The following is a 16,495-nucleotide window of genomic DNA, read 5'->3' on the forward strand; positions in this document are numbered from 1 at the left end:
TTCGAACAAATACCCTTCCCTTCAATAAACATAAGTTACATTTTTAAATTGATTCAGTGGTTGTGCTGCAAAACTATTAAACCCATTAGTGGTAAAATTTTTAAGGATTGAGGAAATCGAGGATACCTGAGATGCGAGTGAAGTGAAAGCATCTACTTCATGTATTCCAGTGACTCGTCTTCCAGATGCTGCTCGATTGGTTGGCCATTGATAATTGTTACTGGCAATCCTCTCGATGATTTCATAAGCCTCATTATAAGACTTAGAAATGATAGCACCATTAGCAGAAGTGTCCACTACCATCCTCGTGTGAGCATTGATGCCATTATAAAACGTCTCAAGTTGGATGCAATGTGGGATTCTGTGATGAGGGTACTTTCGTAATAATTATTTGTACATTTCCCATGCCTCATACAAGGACTCATCACCCATTTGTTGGAAAGCAGTGATCTCATTCCTCCACTTAGCATTCTTGTTAGGCGGGAAATACTTCATGAGGAATCTTTCTACTAACTCTTGCCATGTGGAAATTAAATTTGGTGACAATGAGTTCAATTAGGCTCGAGCTCTGTCCCTTAGTGAATATGGGAATAACTTCAATCGTAGTGCATCTTCGGGTACTCCGGTTAACTTGAAAGAATCGCTTACCTCCATAAATAGTCTTAAGTGTAGGTGAGGATCTTCGATAGGAATTCCACTGAATTGGCCCACTATCTGAAGCATCCTCAATTTCAGGTCTCCTAATACCAGGATTAAGATCATGAAACACTGGCACGACATACTTTCTTAGAGCTCTATCCCTATCATCAGCGATAAGGATAGGATTTTGAGCAGGGTTTGCTCCGTTTCCTTAATTCCGATTTTCGAAGTTTATCTCTTCGGTCTTTCTCTGACTTGTTTGTCTTCTTCATTGTCAAAAAGTTCTTTCTATCTCAGGGTCTACTGGGAGTAAATCGATAATTCGGTCAATACTTATAAACACTTGAAATAAACACAGAAAAATTAATTACGTTAAAATTGAACAAAAAATAAATCAAAATGCAAAAATAACAAATTCACAAATAATAACTTTTAAAAACAGTCCCCGGCAACGGCGCCAAAAACATGGAACATCGAAAATGTGCAAGTATACACAATCGCAACAAGTAAAAAAGTGACAAGTAAATATCGAGTCATCGTACGCACAGGGACAGTGAAAAGAATTATTTATGAATGCAATTAAAAACACTTTGGTGAAGAAAAATATTTTGATTTGAGGAGGTCATTAAAAACTAGGATTTTAACTAAGTAAAATAAATAAAAATAAAATAAAAGTTCCAATGCCCAATTTCAAAAGATGATTTTAATCAAGATGACATATTTGTGCTAGATTATTTACATTTCTTAACTTAGAATTATTAAACTCATGTTTATGTTGTTACAACTAAATTCATGGCAACTCGGTAATTTGCTAACTTATGAACATATTTACCTACCAAAATCCATTTTCTCTTGACTATATCTCTATGTCAATTCAACCGATTAAATAATATTTAATAAGCAAATGTGTTAATGCACATACATACTTATGAAATTAAAATAATCTCTTGTACATATCTCTATGTCAAATCAAACAATTAATTCAATCTCATAAGCACATAAAATATTACGCGAGGTAACATTGTATTTCTACTTTGAAACAGATCATAATAATCTTGCAAGTTATGCAAGGCTAATGTATTGTTAGATACCGTTGCTAATTTAACCCTTAGCTAACTTAGATGATTAAACATGCACCGATTAATTATCATGTCAATTAATTACAATTTCAATCTGTTTAAATAATTAATTCATTAGTTACCTTACAATTGTAATGCAAGATTAATTTAGTCATGGTTTTACTTAATCAAACATTTTACCGAGGCAATTTTAATAACCCAAGTAGATGAAATGCAATCAACCTATTACGAATTAAATTTAAGCCATATTAATTAAATTAAACATATCAACATCATAAATATTCATAGATATGTTCATAACAACAATAATTAAATTAAAAGGATAAGAAACAAGAATCAAATCCAGTGTTTCTCTGAGGCTTGACTAGTTTGCTCTGCTCCTTCTTCTATGCTTGTTCTTGTTGAATCGAGGCTTCCACGAACACTTGAATGCTACTCCAAATGGTGGTTGAATGACTCTTTTTCAAGAGGTGAAATCGGTAAGGCAATGGGGAAGAAAATGAAGAATAATGAAGAGAGAAAAGTGAATAATGAATGGTTTTGAGATGTGTTTGAAGTGAGCACCCAAAGGGGTATTTATAGGTCGATAAGGCTGCTAAAAATAGCCAAAATTAGCAGCCAAAGACTCCCCCATGGCCAGCCACACATGTGGCATGTTTGAAGATTTCAAACATGCTATTTTTAGGTAGGGCCAAATCTTAAAAGGCATGAATAGTGGAGGGGTTTGAATGCAAATTGAAGGAGTCTTCAAGGGCCATTTTGCAAGCCAAACAATCAGCCAAACAAGCTGATTGGGTCAGCATGTGGGACGGTTTTGAGCTGCCCAGTGCTTGGTTGGATTGGTTTTTTTGATTCAGCTCAACTGGGCCACTTTTCATAATTAATTAATAATAATTTATTTAACCCAAATTAAATTGGATTAAAATTAAAATTAATTATATTATGAATTAATACACATAATTTGGACTGTCTTAGGCTAAAAAATAAATTCACCTTGATGCTTCAAAATTGCTTGTCGATTTTGTACTTCTAACAATGCTTGTCGAGCCTCTTTTCGCCCTTTGTGCAAATCTGTCGAAAATAATCAAAATTAATCAAAATTTGATATGAAATTAATTAAAATTCAACATGCCCATAATTTGAGTGCAATTTAATTATTTTATAATAATTATAGATTTTTCGACAAGAATTTTACCGAAACTGCATGAGTTTGAGTTAAAAAGAACATGAAAAATTGTGTATATTTCCGTGTTTCCATGTTCTCACAAACATTCTTTTCAATATGCATGACATCAAGATTGTGCCGGAAAATGTGATGCTCCCAATAAGAAAAATAAAAAAAATACTTCTTTTTTTCCACAAGTCCATCTCATTAGGATCATCCTCTTTATCAGATTCATCATTACTCTGTCAGTCAACATCGCCAACATACGCCTCCCTCGGTCTTTTCTTTGTTTGTGTGTTGGGTGGTTGATTCATCTGTCCATAACTGAAATTGATATCTTTTAACATGAACAAGATTTTAGATCCATTGGTCTGCTCATGAGCTTCTCTAAACTCTTCAGTACCATCAAATAGAGTGCTCTAAAATCAAAATCTATGATTTCCATCCACCCATCGATGATGTCCCATATAAGAGAACTTCTTCCCATTATACAACCACTTCGAACATGTTTGTGCAGCACAATAAGGACAAGCATAACGTCCTTTGGTACTCCCACTAGATAAATTGGCAAAAGCCGGGAAATCATTAATAGTCCACAACAAAGCTACACGCAAATAAAAGTTCTCCTTTCTCAAGACATCATATGTTTCAACACCCACCCATAACTATTTCAACTCTTCAATAAGTGGCTACATATAAATGCCAACATCATTCCCTGGGACCTTTCTCTCTAGGGATAATCATAAATAAGATAAAAGAATATTGTTTCATGCAAATCCACAGAGGCAAATTGTAAGGAACAAACACTACAGGTCAAGTACTGTACGAAGTACTCATGATTTTAAAAGGATTAAATCCATCAGATGCTAGCCCAAGCCTCATATTCCGAGGATCGCTTGCAAAGCTTGTGAATTTACTGTCAAATGATTTCCAAGCTACAGAATCCGCAGGATGCCTTAATAATCCATCATCAGTTCGTTCATCATCATGCCACCTCATAGACTCGGCTATCTTTGACGACATGAAAAGCCTTTGAAGCCTTGGTATTAGTGGAAAATATCGCAAAATCTTTACTAGCTTCTTTCTTGACTGTGCCTCACCTTCATCCTCATTCACATCTTCTACATTCCTATTCATCTAATGGGATTTACTACAAACATGACAGGACTGTTGGTTTTTCCGATCACCCCAATACGGCATGCAGTCATTTGGGCAACTATGAATTTTGTCGTACCCAATGCCTAAATCCTTTATTACTTTCTTCATATCTTTGCATGAATGAAGGATTTTTGCAAACGGAAACATTTCTCTCAAAAACTATAACAGCAGTGTAAAAGAGTTTCTGGCCCACCCTCCCAAACATTTTGGAAATTTTGATCCCTCATAAAATTTTTCATTCATTTCATTAAGTAACTTGTAGATTTTCGTCGCTTTTCCATTTGGCACTTGATCAGCACTTCTTCTCGTTTCGGTAAAAGTATTTCCACCAATATCACAATCATTAGATGCAATAATTTTAGGTGGAAACGTTTGCAAACCATGACTATGCATATTAAATTCATCCCGCAACATACCCTCCATGTCATCTTCTCTAACAGACTAATGGTGAGCATTATGATGATAGTCGAATTAATCGTTGAAAAGGTTCTACGAGGTGTACACTCTCAATGGAAAAACCATTTTTTATACCCGCGAATAAAGCCATCAACAATTAAATGTTCGTAGACAACTTCACAAATATGCCAATTGATGTTGCCACACTTCTTATACGGGCAAAGAATCATATTCTCTTGGCTTGCATTTTGAAATGAAAAATTTAGAAAAGTTTGTACTCCATTTCGATAGTCGTTGCTTACCTTTGACAAATCCATCCAACTCTTATCCATTTCATAATTCTTGAAGTTTAAAGTTGATAATAAATTACGGTTACTTAAGTGTTCTAAATAGATTTAAATCATGTCATTGTACTAAAATAGATAATATATATCAAGTATCTAATTCGGTTGTTTTCTAATTCTCTATTTCTAAATAAAACATATAAGTAATAAATTTACCACAACCAAATCAAATAAACAAGCAATTTCAAATTTTAATTCAATTAAATTAAAACATGTAAGTAACAAGAGGTACTTACAAATGCAATTAAGGAGAGCTATAAAATGGATTTGTTTGATTAGGCAATTCAAATGAGTCTATCGAATACTTCTTTTGTAGGGATCCTTATAACAAGAATAGTTAAAAAAGTCATATAACTCCTAAAACAAGAATAGTGAAATGAGATAATTATTAAAAAATGTCATGATATTACTTTGTTAATTGCACTTATGGAGATAGCTGCACTTGCAACCCTAGCAATTGTAAATGAGAAAAAAAGAAAAAAAACTAAGCATATTATGGAAGTTGATCTAAATAATATATGATGTATTTGGGTTTTTATTATTAGAATAAAGCAGCCAGGGTTCATTGTATCCATGGTTGCTTGGTTTGTGTATGTGTGTGTATGTATATATATATAGTGAAATGAAAGTATTTTAACTAGCTTTGTTGTGTTACTGCCATGCTATATAACTGATGAATGAATGAAGCAAAGCTCTATTTGGCTTTTGCTTACAATATTTCTTTTTCTTTTTATCTTTCAATGCCATTTGGTTTGGAAAGGTTAAATTAATTTTATATTTTTAGTGTATTTAAATTTATTAAATTACTTTTAATATTATAATTATTAATTTCAAGGAATTTGAGTAATTAATTAAAGAATATAAATAAAATTTATAATTTTATAACAGGATAAATTTTAAAATTGAACATCATTATGCTTGTGGTGTCGTGTAAATGTATATATATGAAATCTTAATTTTATTTTAATTGTGCGTATTTAAAAATAACTCTATCGTTTTATTTTAAAATTACATAAATATAATTATATATGAAAGTAATATATAAATATATGATGTTATATCAATAATTATATTCATGTTTAAGAAAATTAAATTAAATTAATCCAACAAGAACATCAAATCCCTAGAAAGGGGGAATTTCAATACCAAAGGCGAAAAAGGAATCAAGTACAATTAGATTAAAAACAACAACAAATTCAGCTCTAACTTAACTAAAATCAATGGAATTAACAAAGAAAATATGAAAAAAATTAAGGAAAAAAAAACCTAGAGTAGCAAAATAAACATATCAAACAATGGAAATTTGGTTCCAACAAAATTTCAGAAATGAAGAACAGAAAAAATCAAGAATTAAAACAAAAATTTAGAAAACAAAATCGAAAGCAGAAAAGAAAATAGTTTATTAGATTACCTTGAAATAAAAAGGAATTGGGGAGGGGGAAGCTGGGTTCTTTGAAATGGGTAAGAGTAACCACTAAGAAGAGATAAGAGATGGCCACACAGATATGTATATATATATATATATATATATAAACAAAAAACCACCTTTAAAATGCTTATATTTTATGGATTCTTTTTGGGAATTTCATTGTACTGATTTTGTAGCATAGTACTTTGAAGGCAAAGGTAAAAGTGGAGAAAAGGGTAAAGCGTTGACCCTTCAACCACGAGCTGAGTTCATTTGAATATTGTAGAGATTTCAATTTTTAGCCCCTTTTCAAAGTTAGGGAATTGGGGAAAATACTAAGGGTGAGTTTGGATGAGCGGTGTGTTTATCTGCGGTTAATGTAAAAATAGCGGTGGCGGTGAGATTAGATACTGTAGCGATACTATAACGGGAGAGAAAAAGTAAACTAAACACACCGCACCGCACCCAATCGCCCATCCAAACCCACCCTAAGTTAAGGATTTGGGGAAAATGATTGGGGGAATAAAAGTTAGGGGCCAGCTATCAAAACAATATCGTTTCAATAAAAATTAAAAATTATTTGCGGCGTTAATGGGCAAAATGCCGCTATTACTTTACCTTTAGCAGTGTTTATGAAAAAAACGTCGCTATCATTTTCAACCTTTTGTGGCGTTTATGCAAAAACGCTTCTATTGCTTTACTTTTTGCGGCATTTATGGGAAAAACGCCACTAACGTTGCTCCCATTCGGTGTAACTTTGCGGCGCGTAGCATAAAACGTCGCTAAATATGTACTATTTGCGGCGCTATTTCCATTAACGCCATTATATAACGACTTATTGCGGTGTTTTTCGGTTAACTCCACTAATGGTATATATTTGTGGCTTTTTCAATACAATCGCCGTTACAAGTTCAACCTTTACGGCCTTTTTGATCCAAACGCCACTAAAAACTCCGCTAAAAGCTTAATTTGCTGTAGTGAGAGCACCCCATTCGAACCCGGTGCCTTGAGACTTCTCATCCAAAAAAAGAGCATAACTGATTTCTTCTAAAGTTAGGGCCAGTTCTTCATTGCTTTTGAAAAGTGCTTTTCAAAAGTGTTGTGGAAAAGTGCTTTTCAGAAGTGCTTTTGAGAAGTACTTTTGAAAATTTTGAGTGTTTGGCATTGCTGTTAAAAAGTGCTTTTGAAGAATAAAATGTCCATTTTAGACATGATATTATAAAGTAACAAATATGTATTTAAATAATGTTTAAATTAGTTAATATTATGATATTTTAGCAAAAATATCAAAAAAAATTATTATAACTTATTGTTAATATTTTAATATATAATATTAATTTTAAATATTTCTAAGTAATTAAAATTATTTATTTATTAAATTTAATTAGAATATATAAACTATATTTAAATATTTAAATATAATAATTAAATATTTGTAATTAGATATTGACACAATTGTATTATTATAAAAAATATTTTTATTTTTAATTAATGCTTTTAACACATTTGTCTTATTTTATTTTAAAATGTATTTGAATATATAACTCATATTATATGTAAACATAACATAGAAAACATAAACCTAACAAATTAAAATATTACATATATTTGGATTGAAGTTTTAAAAAGGGATAATATTTATATATCAAATATAAATACTAAAAATTTTACAATAGCATTTACAATTTAAAGTGAATTCATTAAACTAGAAGCTATAGCATCTCTTGTTAATTCCATTTCAAAACCACTAAAATTGTTTGATTCACCGTCATCATCACTATCATCGTCGTCGTCGTCATCATCATCACTTTCTCGACCATTCGCATTTTCTGAATCAATATTATTCTCATATGCCGAGTTAATATCTTCGTATTCCATAAAATCTGCATCATTTCGACCGACATGTTTTCGGATAAAATTGTGTATCGTCATTGTAGCAACAACGATCATCGTTTGCTTTTCAAAACTATAACTTGGCATATCCCTTAAAATGGCCCATTTTTTTTTCAAAACACCAAAAGTTCGTTCAATCACACTACGTAATGATGAATGTGAATGATTGAATACCTCTTCTTTACCGAGATCTGGGTCTACCTCTACTAAGTCGTAAATGATATCGCTGACCTCTATATGGTCCAAGATAACCTTTCATTTGAGGATACCCAGAATCAACAAGATAATATTTTCCTACAAGTCATAATATAACAAACAATTAATTCAAGATTTTTTTAATAAAAATTAACAATTAAAGAACTTATACTTTATTATTTAAAAAATCACATATAAGTAAAATATCTAACCATTTGGAGGGTGCGGAAATTTGTATTTTGGATCTCGAATTGCATCAAGAAATATTCTAGTGTCATGTGCCGATCATTCCCATCCAGCCATGACAAATGTGAAACACATATTAAAATCACATACCGCCATAACATTTTGAGTCGGGATACCTTTTCTTCCAATATAGGAATTTGTTCATTTGGTGGAAGAATAGCATAATGTGAGTACCATCAATTGCACCTATGCAATCCTGAACAAATAATAATATTAATCTCGTGCATATTTTTAGTCGACCAAATATATTAAAATATAATAATATAAAATTAAATTTTAACCTTAAAATGCGGCATATATCTAGAATCATTACGTATTTGTTCGGGTATTGAGCTAAAAAAAGGATCTTCGAGTGCAATTAGATCAGTGGCCATCCTTGAAACTTTCTCAAGCACAACTGCAAAGTGTCGACTTATTGTTGATCCAGACCTTTGAAATCTTTCTCGACATTGGGAAACTTTTGCACCGGTGCCCAAGATGTATAAAAAAATTCACAACATTTTAGTAGAAGATATGTTTCTTGAAGTTTGCAAGTTGTATCTTGTCTCCAAAACTCTCAGCAAACTTGTGAATACCATTTTAGACATCCTAAAATTAATCATACAACGTGATTCGTGACCGTCAAGGATCTCTCGGATCCATGTCTCACCTGATTGTTTTGAATCCATGCATGGTTGCCTCAATATATACTTCTCGTAATATAATTGCACGGAAGAAGATGCAACAACAAATAATCGGTTAAAACATTCCATGCGTTGTAAAATCTCTTTCTTTTCCCTTTCATCGTCACTTTCATCACCGCTATAATCATCGACTGTACTCATCACCTGTGAAAAAAATTTATATCCAAAATCACATATAAACAACTATTGATAAAACTAATTTAGTAAAAAATAAGTAGAATATAAATTCAATATCTAAAGACCAAACATAAACAACTTTTAATAAAACTAGATTTCACATAAATAAGTAGAACATAAATTCAATATCCAAAAACCAAACATAAATAACTATTGATAAAACTAGTTTAGCATTGTTGTTTAGTCACATAATAGATAGCTTTAAACCCTATAAGATCAGAAAATTTTCAACTATCCTCCATTTCCGTCTTAAGCCACAAAGCTCTAATCTTGGGATTAATTGATAAAAACATAATTTGCTTGTCCTTATTGAGCAATAATCTAAGTGCGAAAAAGTATAGCGGACTAGCTTCGGAACTTCTTCGACATCTTTGTCAAGCATTTTGACCGCTGTGGAATACCAAATGGATCCATAACAGAGTCAAACTAGATGTGGCTTGACTCATCTTGTCACCGCATTGCATAATTTTTCTATTTGATTGGACAATCTTGCAACCCTCCAATTTGCTTTGAGGATTTCTTTCTTCCAGTTTAAAATGTGAACTTGACATCTCGGGGTTTTTCTTTTCTCTGCTGTTTCCATCAATTTGAACATCATTTGAAATGTGAACATCATTTAAAATGTGAACATCATTTCTCATATTTTCTTCTTCATTCTCTTCAGGTATTTCATTGTTAACATCCTCCAAAAAATCAGTAGGGAGTGTACCAGAAGAAGGTGCCCATGCTTTATCACCTGTTGCAACTATCCCCATGAACATTTGGTCCAACTTCCCTTCAAATTCAGGATCAATGCCCGATGTTTTAAAGTTTTTAGCTTCAGGCACAACCTACATATAAAATGATAGTTTAATAACAATAATTATCAATAACATCATAAATAAGGAAAAAAAAATATTTAGAATTATTAATGTACCTGGAGCCTACTCTCCCACCATTCATCCGATGCATCAACGGTTCTTTTTATAGGATTCCACCCTAATCCAGTATCTTCGCCTTTAAGTTTTTTCCAAGCTTTCCATTCTTTTTTTAGGGCATCCCACCTATTTTTAAATTGTCTTTGTGAAAAACCCTTGCCCGTTTCTTTCTCAAAGTTTGTCATTATTTTCAACCATCCATCTCTTGTGAAATGAGTACCAGGCCTGTTGCCTTTCAATATCTCTTTAATACAAATATCACAAAATATTTCTATCAATCTCTTATCCCACATTGCTTTTACTTTTTCATCACTAACTTCAATAGCCGAAGCACTCATCTATTGCGTATACGAACAAATTCGTTTCAGCCAGTAAAGCAATCAAGAAAATCAAATGTCACATAAGTATATATGTTTACATGTGTATCAAAATTTTAACTATATACATGAACAAATAACAGTAATAATGATAATAATGAAATAATCCAATAAATTGATTAACATGGTAAAATGATATAACTTTATCATTACCATCATTAAAAAATGAAAAAAAATCACCAGAACACATACTAAAATTACTCTTGATGAACATTTATAGGCACAAGTTTGTAATTAATATTTATGTAATTATAAGTTTGTAATTAATATTTATGTAATTAAAAATAGTTTGTAATTAAGATGATTATTAATTATTATTGCTTGTGAATAAATTTTAAAGTGATTTGTGAGATTTTAGTCCCTTTGTTTCATTCAAGAAAATCTAACTCAGTTTTGTTTCAAAAAAAAAAAATCAACTCAGTCAAAAGACCTTTTACATTCTTTTCTTCTCTCACGCCTCCTCTGCCGTTCTCTCATTCTCTTCGATAAATTTTTCTCCCCCCATCTTTTATATCTTCTTCTTTTTTTCCCCTTCTTTTACCTAATTGCTTCCCAAATGTCTCTTTAGATTGCTTGGGACTTAGCCCAAACCCTGGTTTGTAACCTAGGAATGGATTTATGGACAGATGACTTTAAATGGTTTGTTTGGTTTCTCATTCGAAGTGCTATCTATGGATATATTTTGTATCATGCATTCTGCTTCCTTAGAAGAAAAGTTCCAGGAGTTCTTGGTTATGGACCTATACGTAAATATCCAAACATGAGAAAACTGCGGAGAGTGGTATTATTTCCTTCCCTTTTTAATATTGCCTTTTACTTTATTCTATTTTTTTGTTATAACTACAGAGTTTTTATGAGTGCAAATTCTTATGATGCTGTTTTGGTAGAGGTTTTCTTGTGGCTTTGTTAGGCATTTGTTTTCTATACAATGGACTTTTGTGGTCTGGTATTAAGATTGTTTTTATCTTAGTTTGCAGAAAGGCTATTTTAATTATAGGTGGAGGAGGATCAAACGCAAGAAAAAGGCTGGCATTGATCCTATAAGAACTGCTTTTGATGGAATGAAGGTTCAATTCTGACACAATTTAAGTATTCAATAACTGGAGTTTTCTATGAGATTATGTTTTTATGCAACATTCTGACATTATAGGACCAATATTTGCTAGGCTACACCTCTAAACTTAGGAACAATGTCCGTTCCCGTGCTTGGGAGCTGGAATCAGTTGTAGTTATCGTGTTGAACGATGCTGCATTGTTAAGGTTACAAGTTTCTGGTCTTTTTTCCCTTTATTCCATTAGTTTTTAATAAGGTTGTGGAAAGCTGATATTTAAAATAAATGATTATAATATCTTTTGTTTCTTAAATATTGTTTCTTAATCAGCAGATTCAGCTATGATCTTCTAGAAGCCTCTGAATTTATTTTACATTGCCTTCTTATTTAGGGATTTAGGTTAGCTAGGTTGAGTTCTACACCACCTAGATTTTAGTTTGTTTTGGGGAACATTACAAAATAATTTCATACACTTAATTTTTGGCATATGGTGTTAATGAAAAAGAAAAATAAGGTATAAAATATATGTTTTAAATATTTTTCACATCTACTAATGCTATGTTATCCCACTCCATCAGTTCTATGTGCCATTTTATCTTAGTTGGCAAAGAGATGCAAAGTGTTAAACCACATGGCATTTTTTATCCAGCTAAGGGCTTTAATTGGATATAAATAACTGTTAAGGAGCTCAATTTATTGCAGTAAAAAGAATAGGCACTTTGATGATATATTTAATTAATTAGTCATTTACAGAGCTATTTGAAAAGGATGGATCAATAGTACTTTGAAATAGAGTTTCAAAAAAGTGTTCAGCATTTTTCAGACATTTTGATTTCAAGTTTCTGTTTTTATGCTTGGAAAGCCAATTTTTAGCTTTTACAGAAGCTCAATGGCTCTTCTTTTTCTTTCCCTCCTGTAGGATCCAACCCTATATTCGTGTTAGTTGAGCTTTTTGATGTACAGACTCTAGAAGCTGGGCCAAACTAGAAAATGTTCTTCTCATATTAGTATCATGTAATCATTTTAAGATCATATGATATGACACAAGAAGGAAAGAGTTGAGAATATAGAGTGAAACAATGTTGCTTTCTCTCTTTATTTTTCTTTAAGTATTCGCGTCTAATGCATATGCGGACATAAGTATAGAGATATGAACATAATATTTGTCCTCTATTATATACTTGGATAGTTTTAGCAATCTCTCCCATTTTATGGAAGACCAGTAATCAACTGGAAGAAAAATTATGCAATCAATGTCATGAACATAATATCTGTCCTCTGTTATATATTTCTGAGGTTAATGTGATTTGAAACTATTTTAAACTATTCAACTATAAAAATGTTGCATTTTAACTTGTTAGCATGAGCATGTAAATTAATCTGTGCATTGTAAAGATCCTTCACTTGAATTATTAGATTATACGAACCAATCAGTTTTGAAGTATTTCGACGATATGTTTCTTATATTCGGCCTATCAATGGGGTTAAGAATGTCATAAACTCTTAATCTATTACTGAAAATTGCAATAACTGTGATATTATAAAGTCCTGTTTGGTTGCTGAGAAATGTTTGGAAACTGGAAAATTAATTTCCAGTATTATATTCAAAAGTTTTAACTATTTGAAAACTGACCAATTTGAACTATATGTTTCTTGTCTTTGGCTTGTTAGTGGAATTAGAATGCAATAACCTATTGCTGAAAACAAAATCTATTAAATATAGCTATTATGCTTTTTAAGTGTTTTTTGTGTCACATTGATTTGGACTTTGGTATATTAGAATGACTGAAGTCTAGGCTCTAATTAATTCATTGACTGGTTTTTGCCTTTTTAGCTTGAACTTTACATTCATTTAAGAAAGGTTTGCTTCCTTAAGTTAGATTAGAAGGATTGAACTTGAAACTGTTTCCTTTGTGAAGGTTTGTGCTTTACCACCTTGATTGGTCTGTTGTTATACAGGAACTTAAAGATTGCATCAAGGGATTGCTGTATTTGGTGGGAGTGGTAGAACATCGAATCCAGGTTTTCAGAACAGATGGATACGGATAGAGAGAGACACAGAGCCAGAGAAATAGGTTTTCTATTTTAACTCAATATTTTTAGTTTTTGTTAGGATGAATGCATGGATTACAACCCCCAAATAAATAAAGCATGCCAAAACAAAGAAAGGGTTAAATTTCGATTTGGGTTTTGATTCCAGAAACCCTATGCTAACATCATTTGTTTTGTCCATTATCTTAGCAGCCAATATCATCTGTTTCATCATGCATAAAAGTTCAGGCAACAAAACTCATCTTATGAAAAAAAAAAGATAAACTCACCGGTGGTGGAGAAGAGGAACAAAGCACCAGCAGAGGAACAAAGAACCAGCACCAGCACCAGCAGAAGAACAAAGAACCAGCACCAGCAGAGGATCAAAGGAGCAGCAGAGGAACAAAGAACCAGCGAGAGAAGAGATGAGAGCAAAGAAGTAAAAGACCAGCTAAGAAGCAGCAGTAGTTTGTGTGTGGGGCTAAAAAAGTAAAGGACCAGTTAAGAAGCACTTTTTGGCCGGAAAAGCAGAAATTTTCTGCTTTTTCATCTGCCCAAAAGTACTTCAGAAAAGCTAGTGTACTGGCCCCAAATGAAATATGTTCTCTGTTACTTTTCACCCAAAAACACTTTTGGGTGTAAAAGTGCTTTTCAACCGGATTAAAGAACCCTTAATCTCACACTAAACTAGATTTCTCTGCCTCCAGTAAAACATTTATAAAACTCCTCTAATCCAATATAATGACTTTTAAGGAATTAATATGATTTGTTTGTAAAATACATAAACTATATTTTAAATATTAAAAAATAATTTTCACAAATTCAAATATATAATGTTATATATTTGAAATAAGTTTTAATAGGACCATAACTGTATATCCAGTATAAATATTACATAACATGCATTGGATTATAAATGAGAGTTAAAAAATAATATTTTACTCCAAAAATGATTTTTTCCAAACCCAAAAGTTATGGGTTCAAAACCACATTTGAGGATTTTTAACACCAATAATGTAAAATAAATAATTAAAATCCAAAATGGTATGCATGATCAATTATATAAAGATAAAAATTATTAAAAATTAAAATTTTATTTCGGCCCCCTTAAAAAAAATTTCCAACTTCGCCCCTGGTGCATAGATGGCACCACCTTATTTTTTTCTGACAATGAATATTTTTTAGTAAAAAAATCAAAATTTTAATGGGTTGTGCCATACTGATTGGCGACACCCAAAATGATAGGTTTTGGTATAAACTCGATTTTAAAACATAGGAATACGACATAAAATACAAAAATACAAAGGGGATGGTGCCACATAGGTAGGCAGCACCAGTCATGCCTCATTGACAGGCAGCATTGGTGACCACTCCCTGGAAAATGGCCCCAGAGATTTGGGGGACCTTATAACCATGGTCCCCCTTGTAGAGAAGAAGAGAAACGGTTAAAAAAAAGCAGCAGTGGAGAAGAAGAGAGTGAGAAGGAAGAAAGAAATGAGAAGAAAAAAGAAGGATAAGGTATTATTATTTTTAAATAGAATGGATTATGATGAGGATAAATTATTTTGTTAGTATTGTATAGTTTTTTATTATTTTTTATGTTGTTTTAATTTATTTTAAAGTTATTTTGTTAGTAACTATTATAAATTGTTTGTTTAGTTTAATGTTTATTGTGATTTGTTAGGTTATGAATGTAATTTTTTATTTTAAATTATTTTAAAGTTATTTTGTTAGTAATTTTGTGATTAGGTTAATTGTTTGTTTAGTTTAATGTTCATTGTGATTTGTTAGGTTATGAATGTAATCTTTTATTATTTTTAAATTTATTTTGTTAGTAACTATTATAAATTAATTGTTAGTTAGTGATGACACGAGAGAAAAATAAATAAATCTGAAATTGAAAAAAAAAATTTGTCATAGATATTGGTAGAAATGAAAATAAATTTGATATTGTCTGATGAGATAACAACTTCAGCACAAAGGGAGAAAGTTGATAAGATGATGAGAGAATTGCAAGATTATAGAATGAAACCAGAAGAAGACATCATTCAACATCTTATTATCGTAAATCAAAATATGCAAGAAGTGTTATGGAAGGGTCATGACCTTATTAGAAAGAATAAAGTGCAATACTTGACCTTTAGAAGGACATTAATAGAACGGGAGCATCAAATCATTTTAGACTAACTTTGGTAAACATTGGTACCACAAACCTATTGGAATATAATTATATACTTCGTGAAGTTTATAGTCTCTTATGGAGTAAGGAAAATAGCGAGAGAAAGTGTAGGTTTGTGAAAGTTGACTGGGAAACAAAATGTATTTGACATGCCATGGATGAATAAATTAGGTGCTAGGAAATTACCAAGATAATTTATAAATTCAATACTCGTTATAAAAATTGAAGAGGAAGAAGATCCTGAAGAATTTCCAAATTGGATTATAGAAGATGAATTTGAAGAGAATTCAGAATTTAATATAGAGAATTTCCCAAAGGAAGATTCAAAATTGGAGATGGAAGAAAACGTAGAAATGAGTTTAAGTGGTTAAATGTAAAGATAAAGTAAACGTTAGAGGGTAGAGAATGTGAAAAAAAATGAGTAAATATGGTTGTACATGTACGAAATGAGAACTGATAAAGTCTGAGCTTATGAATAAAAAGTTTTGCATATTGATATAATGTTGGTCTTTTATTTCATTAAATTTTTTATTTAAATAATTTTTTTTCTATTCAA

General features: G+C 31.5%; 2 protein-coding genes, 1 long non-coding RNA gene and 1 other non-coding gene across 7 annotated transcripts; 2 read left to right on the top strand and 2 right to left on the bottom strand.

Annotated features, from left to right (window-relative positions):
* The first annotated feature begins 358 nt into the window (after nucleotides 1-358).
* LOC128042692 (small nucleolar RNA R71) lies at nucleotides 359-464 on the top strand. Its single transcript, XR_008198205.1, has one exon. It is a non-coding gene; the product is annotated as a small nucleolar RNA R71 (small nucleolar RNA).
* Nucleotides 465-1,950: 1,486 nt separating this feature from the next.
* On the bottom strand, nucleotides 1,951-6,425 carry LOC128042394 (uncharacterized). Its single transcript, XR_008197726.1, has 2 exons — nucleotides 6,193-6,425; nucleotides 1,951-2,789 (listed from the first exon to the last, which is right to left on the bottom strand). It is a non-coding gene; the product is annotated as an uncharacterized LOC128042394 (long non-coding RNA).
* Nucleotides 6,426-9,014: 2,589 nt separating this feature from the next.
* On the bottom strand, nucleotides 9,015-14,439 carry LOC105784699 (uncharacterized). Its single transcript, XM_052633875.1, has 4 exons — nucleotides 14,051-14,439; nucleotides 10,300-10,638; nucleotides 9,785-10,213; nucleotides 9,015-9,350 (listed from the first exon to the last, which is right to left on the bottom strand). The coding sequence occupies exons 2-4, from the start codon at nucleotides 10,636-10,638 to the stop codon at nucleotides 9,015-9,017; spliced, it is 1,104 nt and encodes a 367-aa protein (XP_052489835.1). The 5' UTR covers nucleotides 14,051-14,439.
* Nucleotides 11,121-14,520, top strand: LOC105784700 (probable inactive ATP-dependent zinc metalloprotease FTSHI 5, chloroplastic). 4 transcript variants are annotated; one of them, XM_052634036.1, is made up of 4 exons: nucleotides 11,121-11,458; nucleotides 11,655-11,744; nucleotides 13,689-13,804; nucleotides 13,971-14,520. In XM_052634036.1, exons 1-3 carry the CDS (start codon nucleotides 11,288-11,290, stop codon nucleotides 13,776-13,778), a joined length of 351 nt encoding a protein of 116 aa, XP_052489996.1. In that variant the 5' UTR covers nucleotides 11,121-11,287; the 3' UTR covers nucleotides 13,779-13,804; nucleotides 13,971-14,520. The 4 variants fall into 4 exon arrangements, with proteins under 4 accessions (XP_052489996.1, XP_052489994.1, XP_052489995.1 ...); XM_052634034.1 differs by having other exon boundaries at nucleotides 13,974-14,520; XM_052634035.1 differs by having other exon boundaries at nucleotides 13,689-14,520.
* Nucleotides 14,521-16,495: the final 1,975 nt, after the last annotated feature.

Source organism: Gossypium raimondii, chromosome 7 (assembly GCF_025698545.1).
Source record: "Gossypium raimondii isolate GPD5lz chromosome 7, ASM2569854v1, whole genome shotgun sequence".
Lineage (NCBI taxonomy): Eukaryota > Viridiplantae > Streptophyta > Magnoliopsida > Malvales > Malvaceae > Gossypium > Gossypium raimondii.

Excerpts from the sequence above, each read along its gene's own strand:
- LOC105784699 (XM_052633875.1), bottom strand. The coding sequence starts at position 10,638 with ATGAGTGCTTCGGCTATTGAAGTTAGTGATGAAAAAGTAAAAGCAATG. Across the intron at positions 10,214-10,299 it reads GGTGGGAGAGTAGGCTCCAG|GTTGTGCCTGAAGCTAAAAA; the intron begins GTACATTAATAA and ends TTTTATATGTAG. Across the intron at positions 9,351-9,784 it reads CTCTGTTATGGATCCATTTG|GTGATGAGTACAGTCGATGA; the intron begins GTATTCCACAGC and ends TTTTTTTCACAG.
- LOC105784700 (XM_052634035.1), top strand. The coding sequence starts at position 11,288 with ATGGATTTATGGACAGATGACTTTAAATGGTTTGTTTGGTTTCTCATT. Across the intron at positions 11,459-11,654 it reads TGAGAAAACTGCGGAGAGTG|AAAGGCTATTTTAATTATAG; the intron begins GTATTATTTCCT and ends CTTAGTTTGCAG. Across the intron at positions 11,745-13,688 it reads CTGCTTTTGATGGAATGAAG|GAACTTAAAGATTGCATCAA; the intron begins GTTCAATTCTGA and ends GTTGTTATACAG.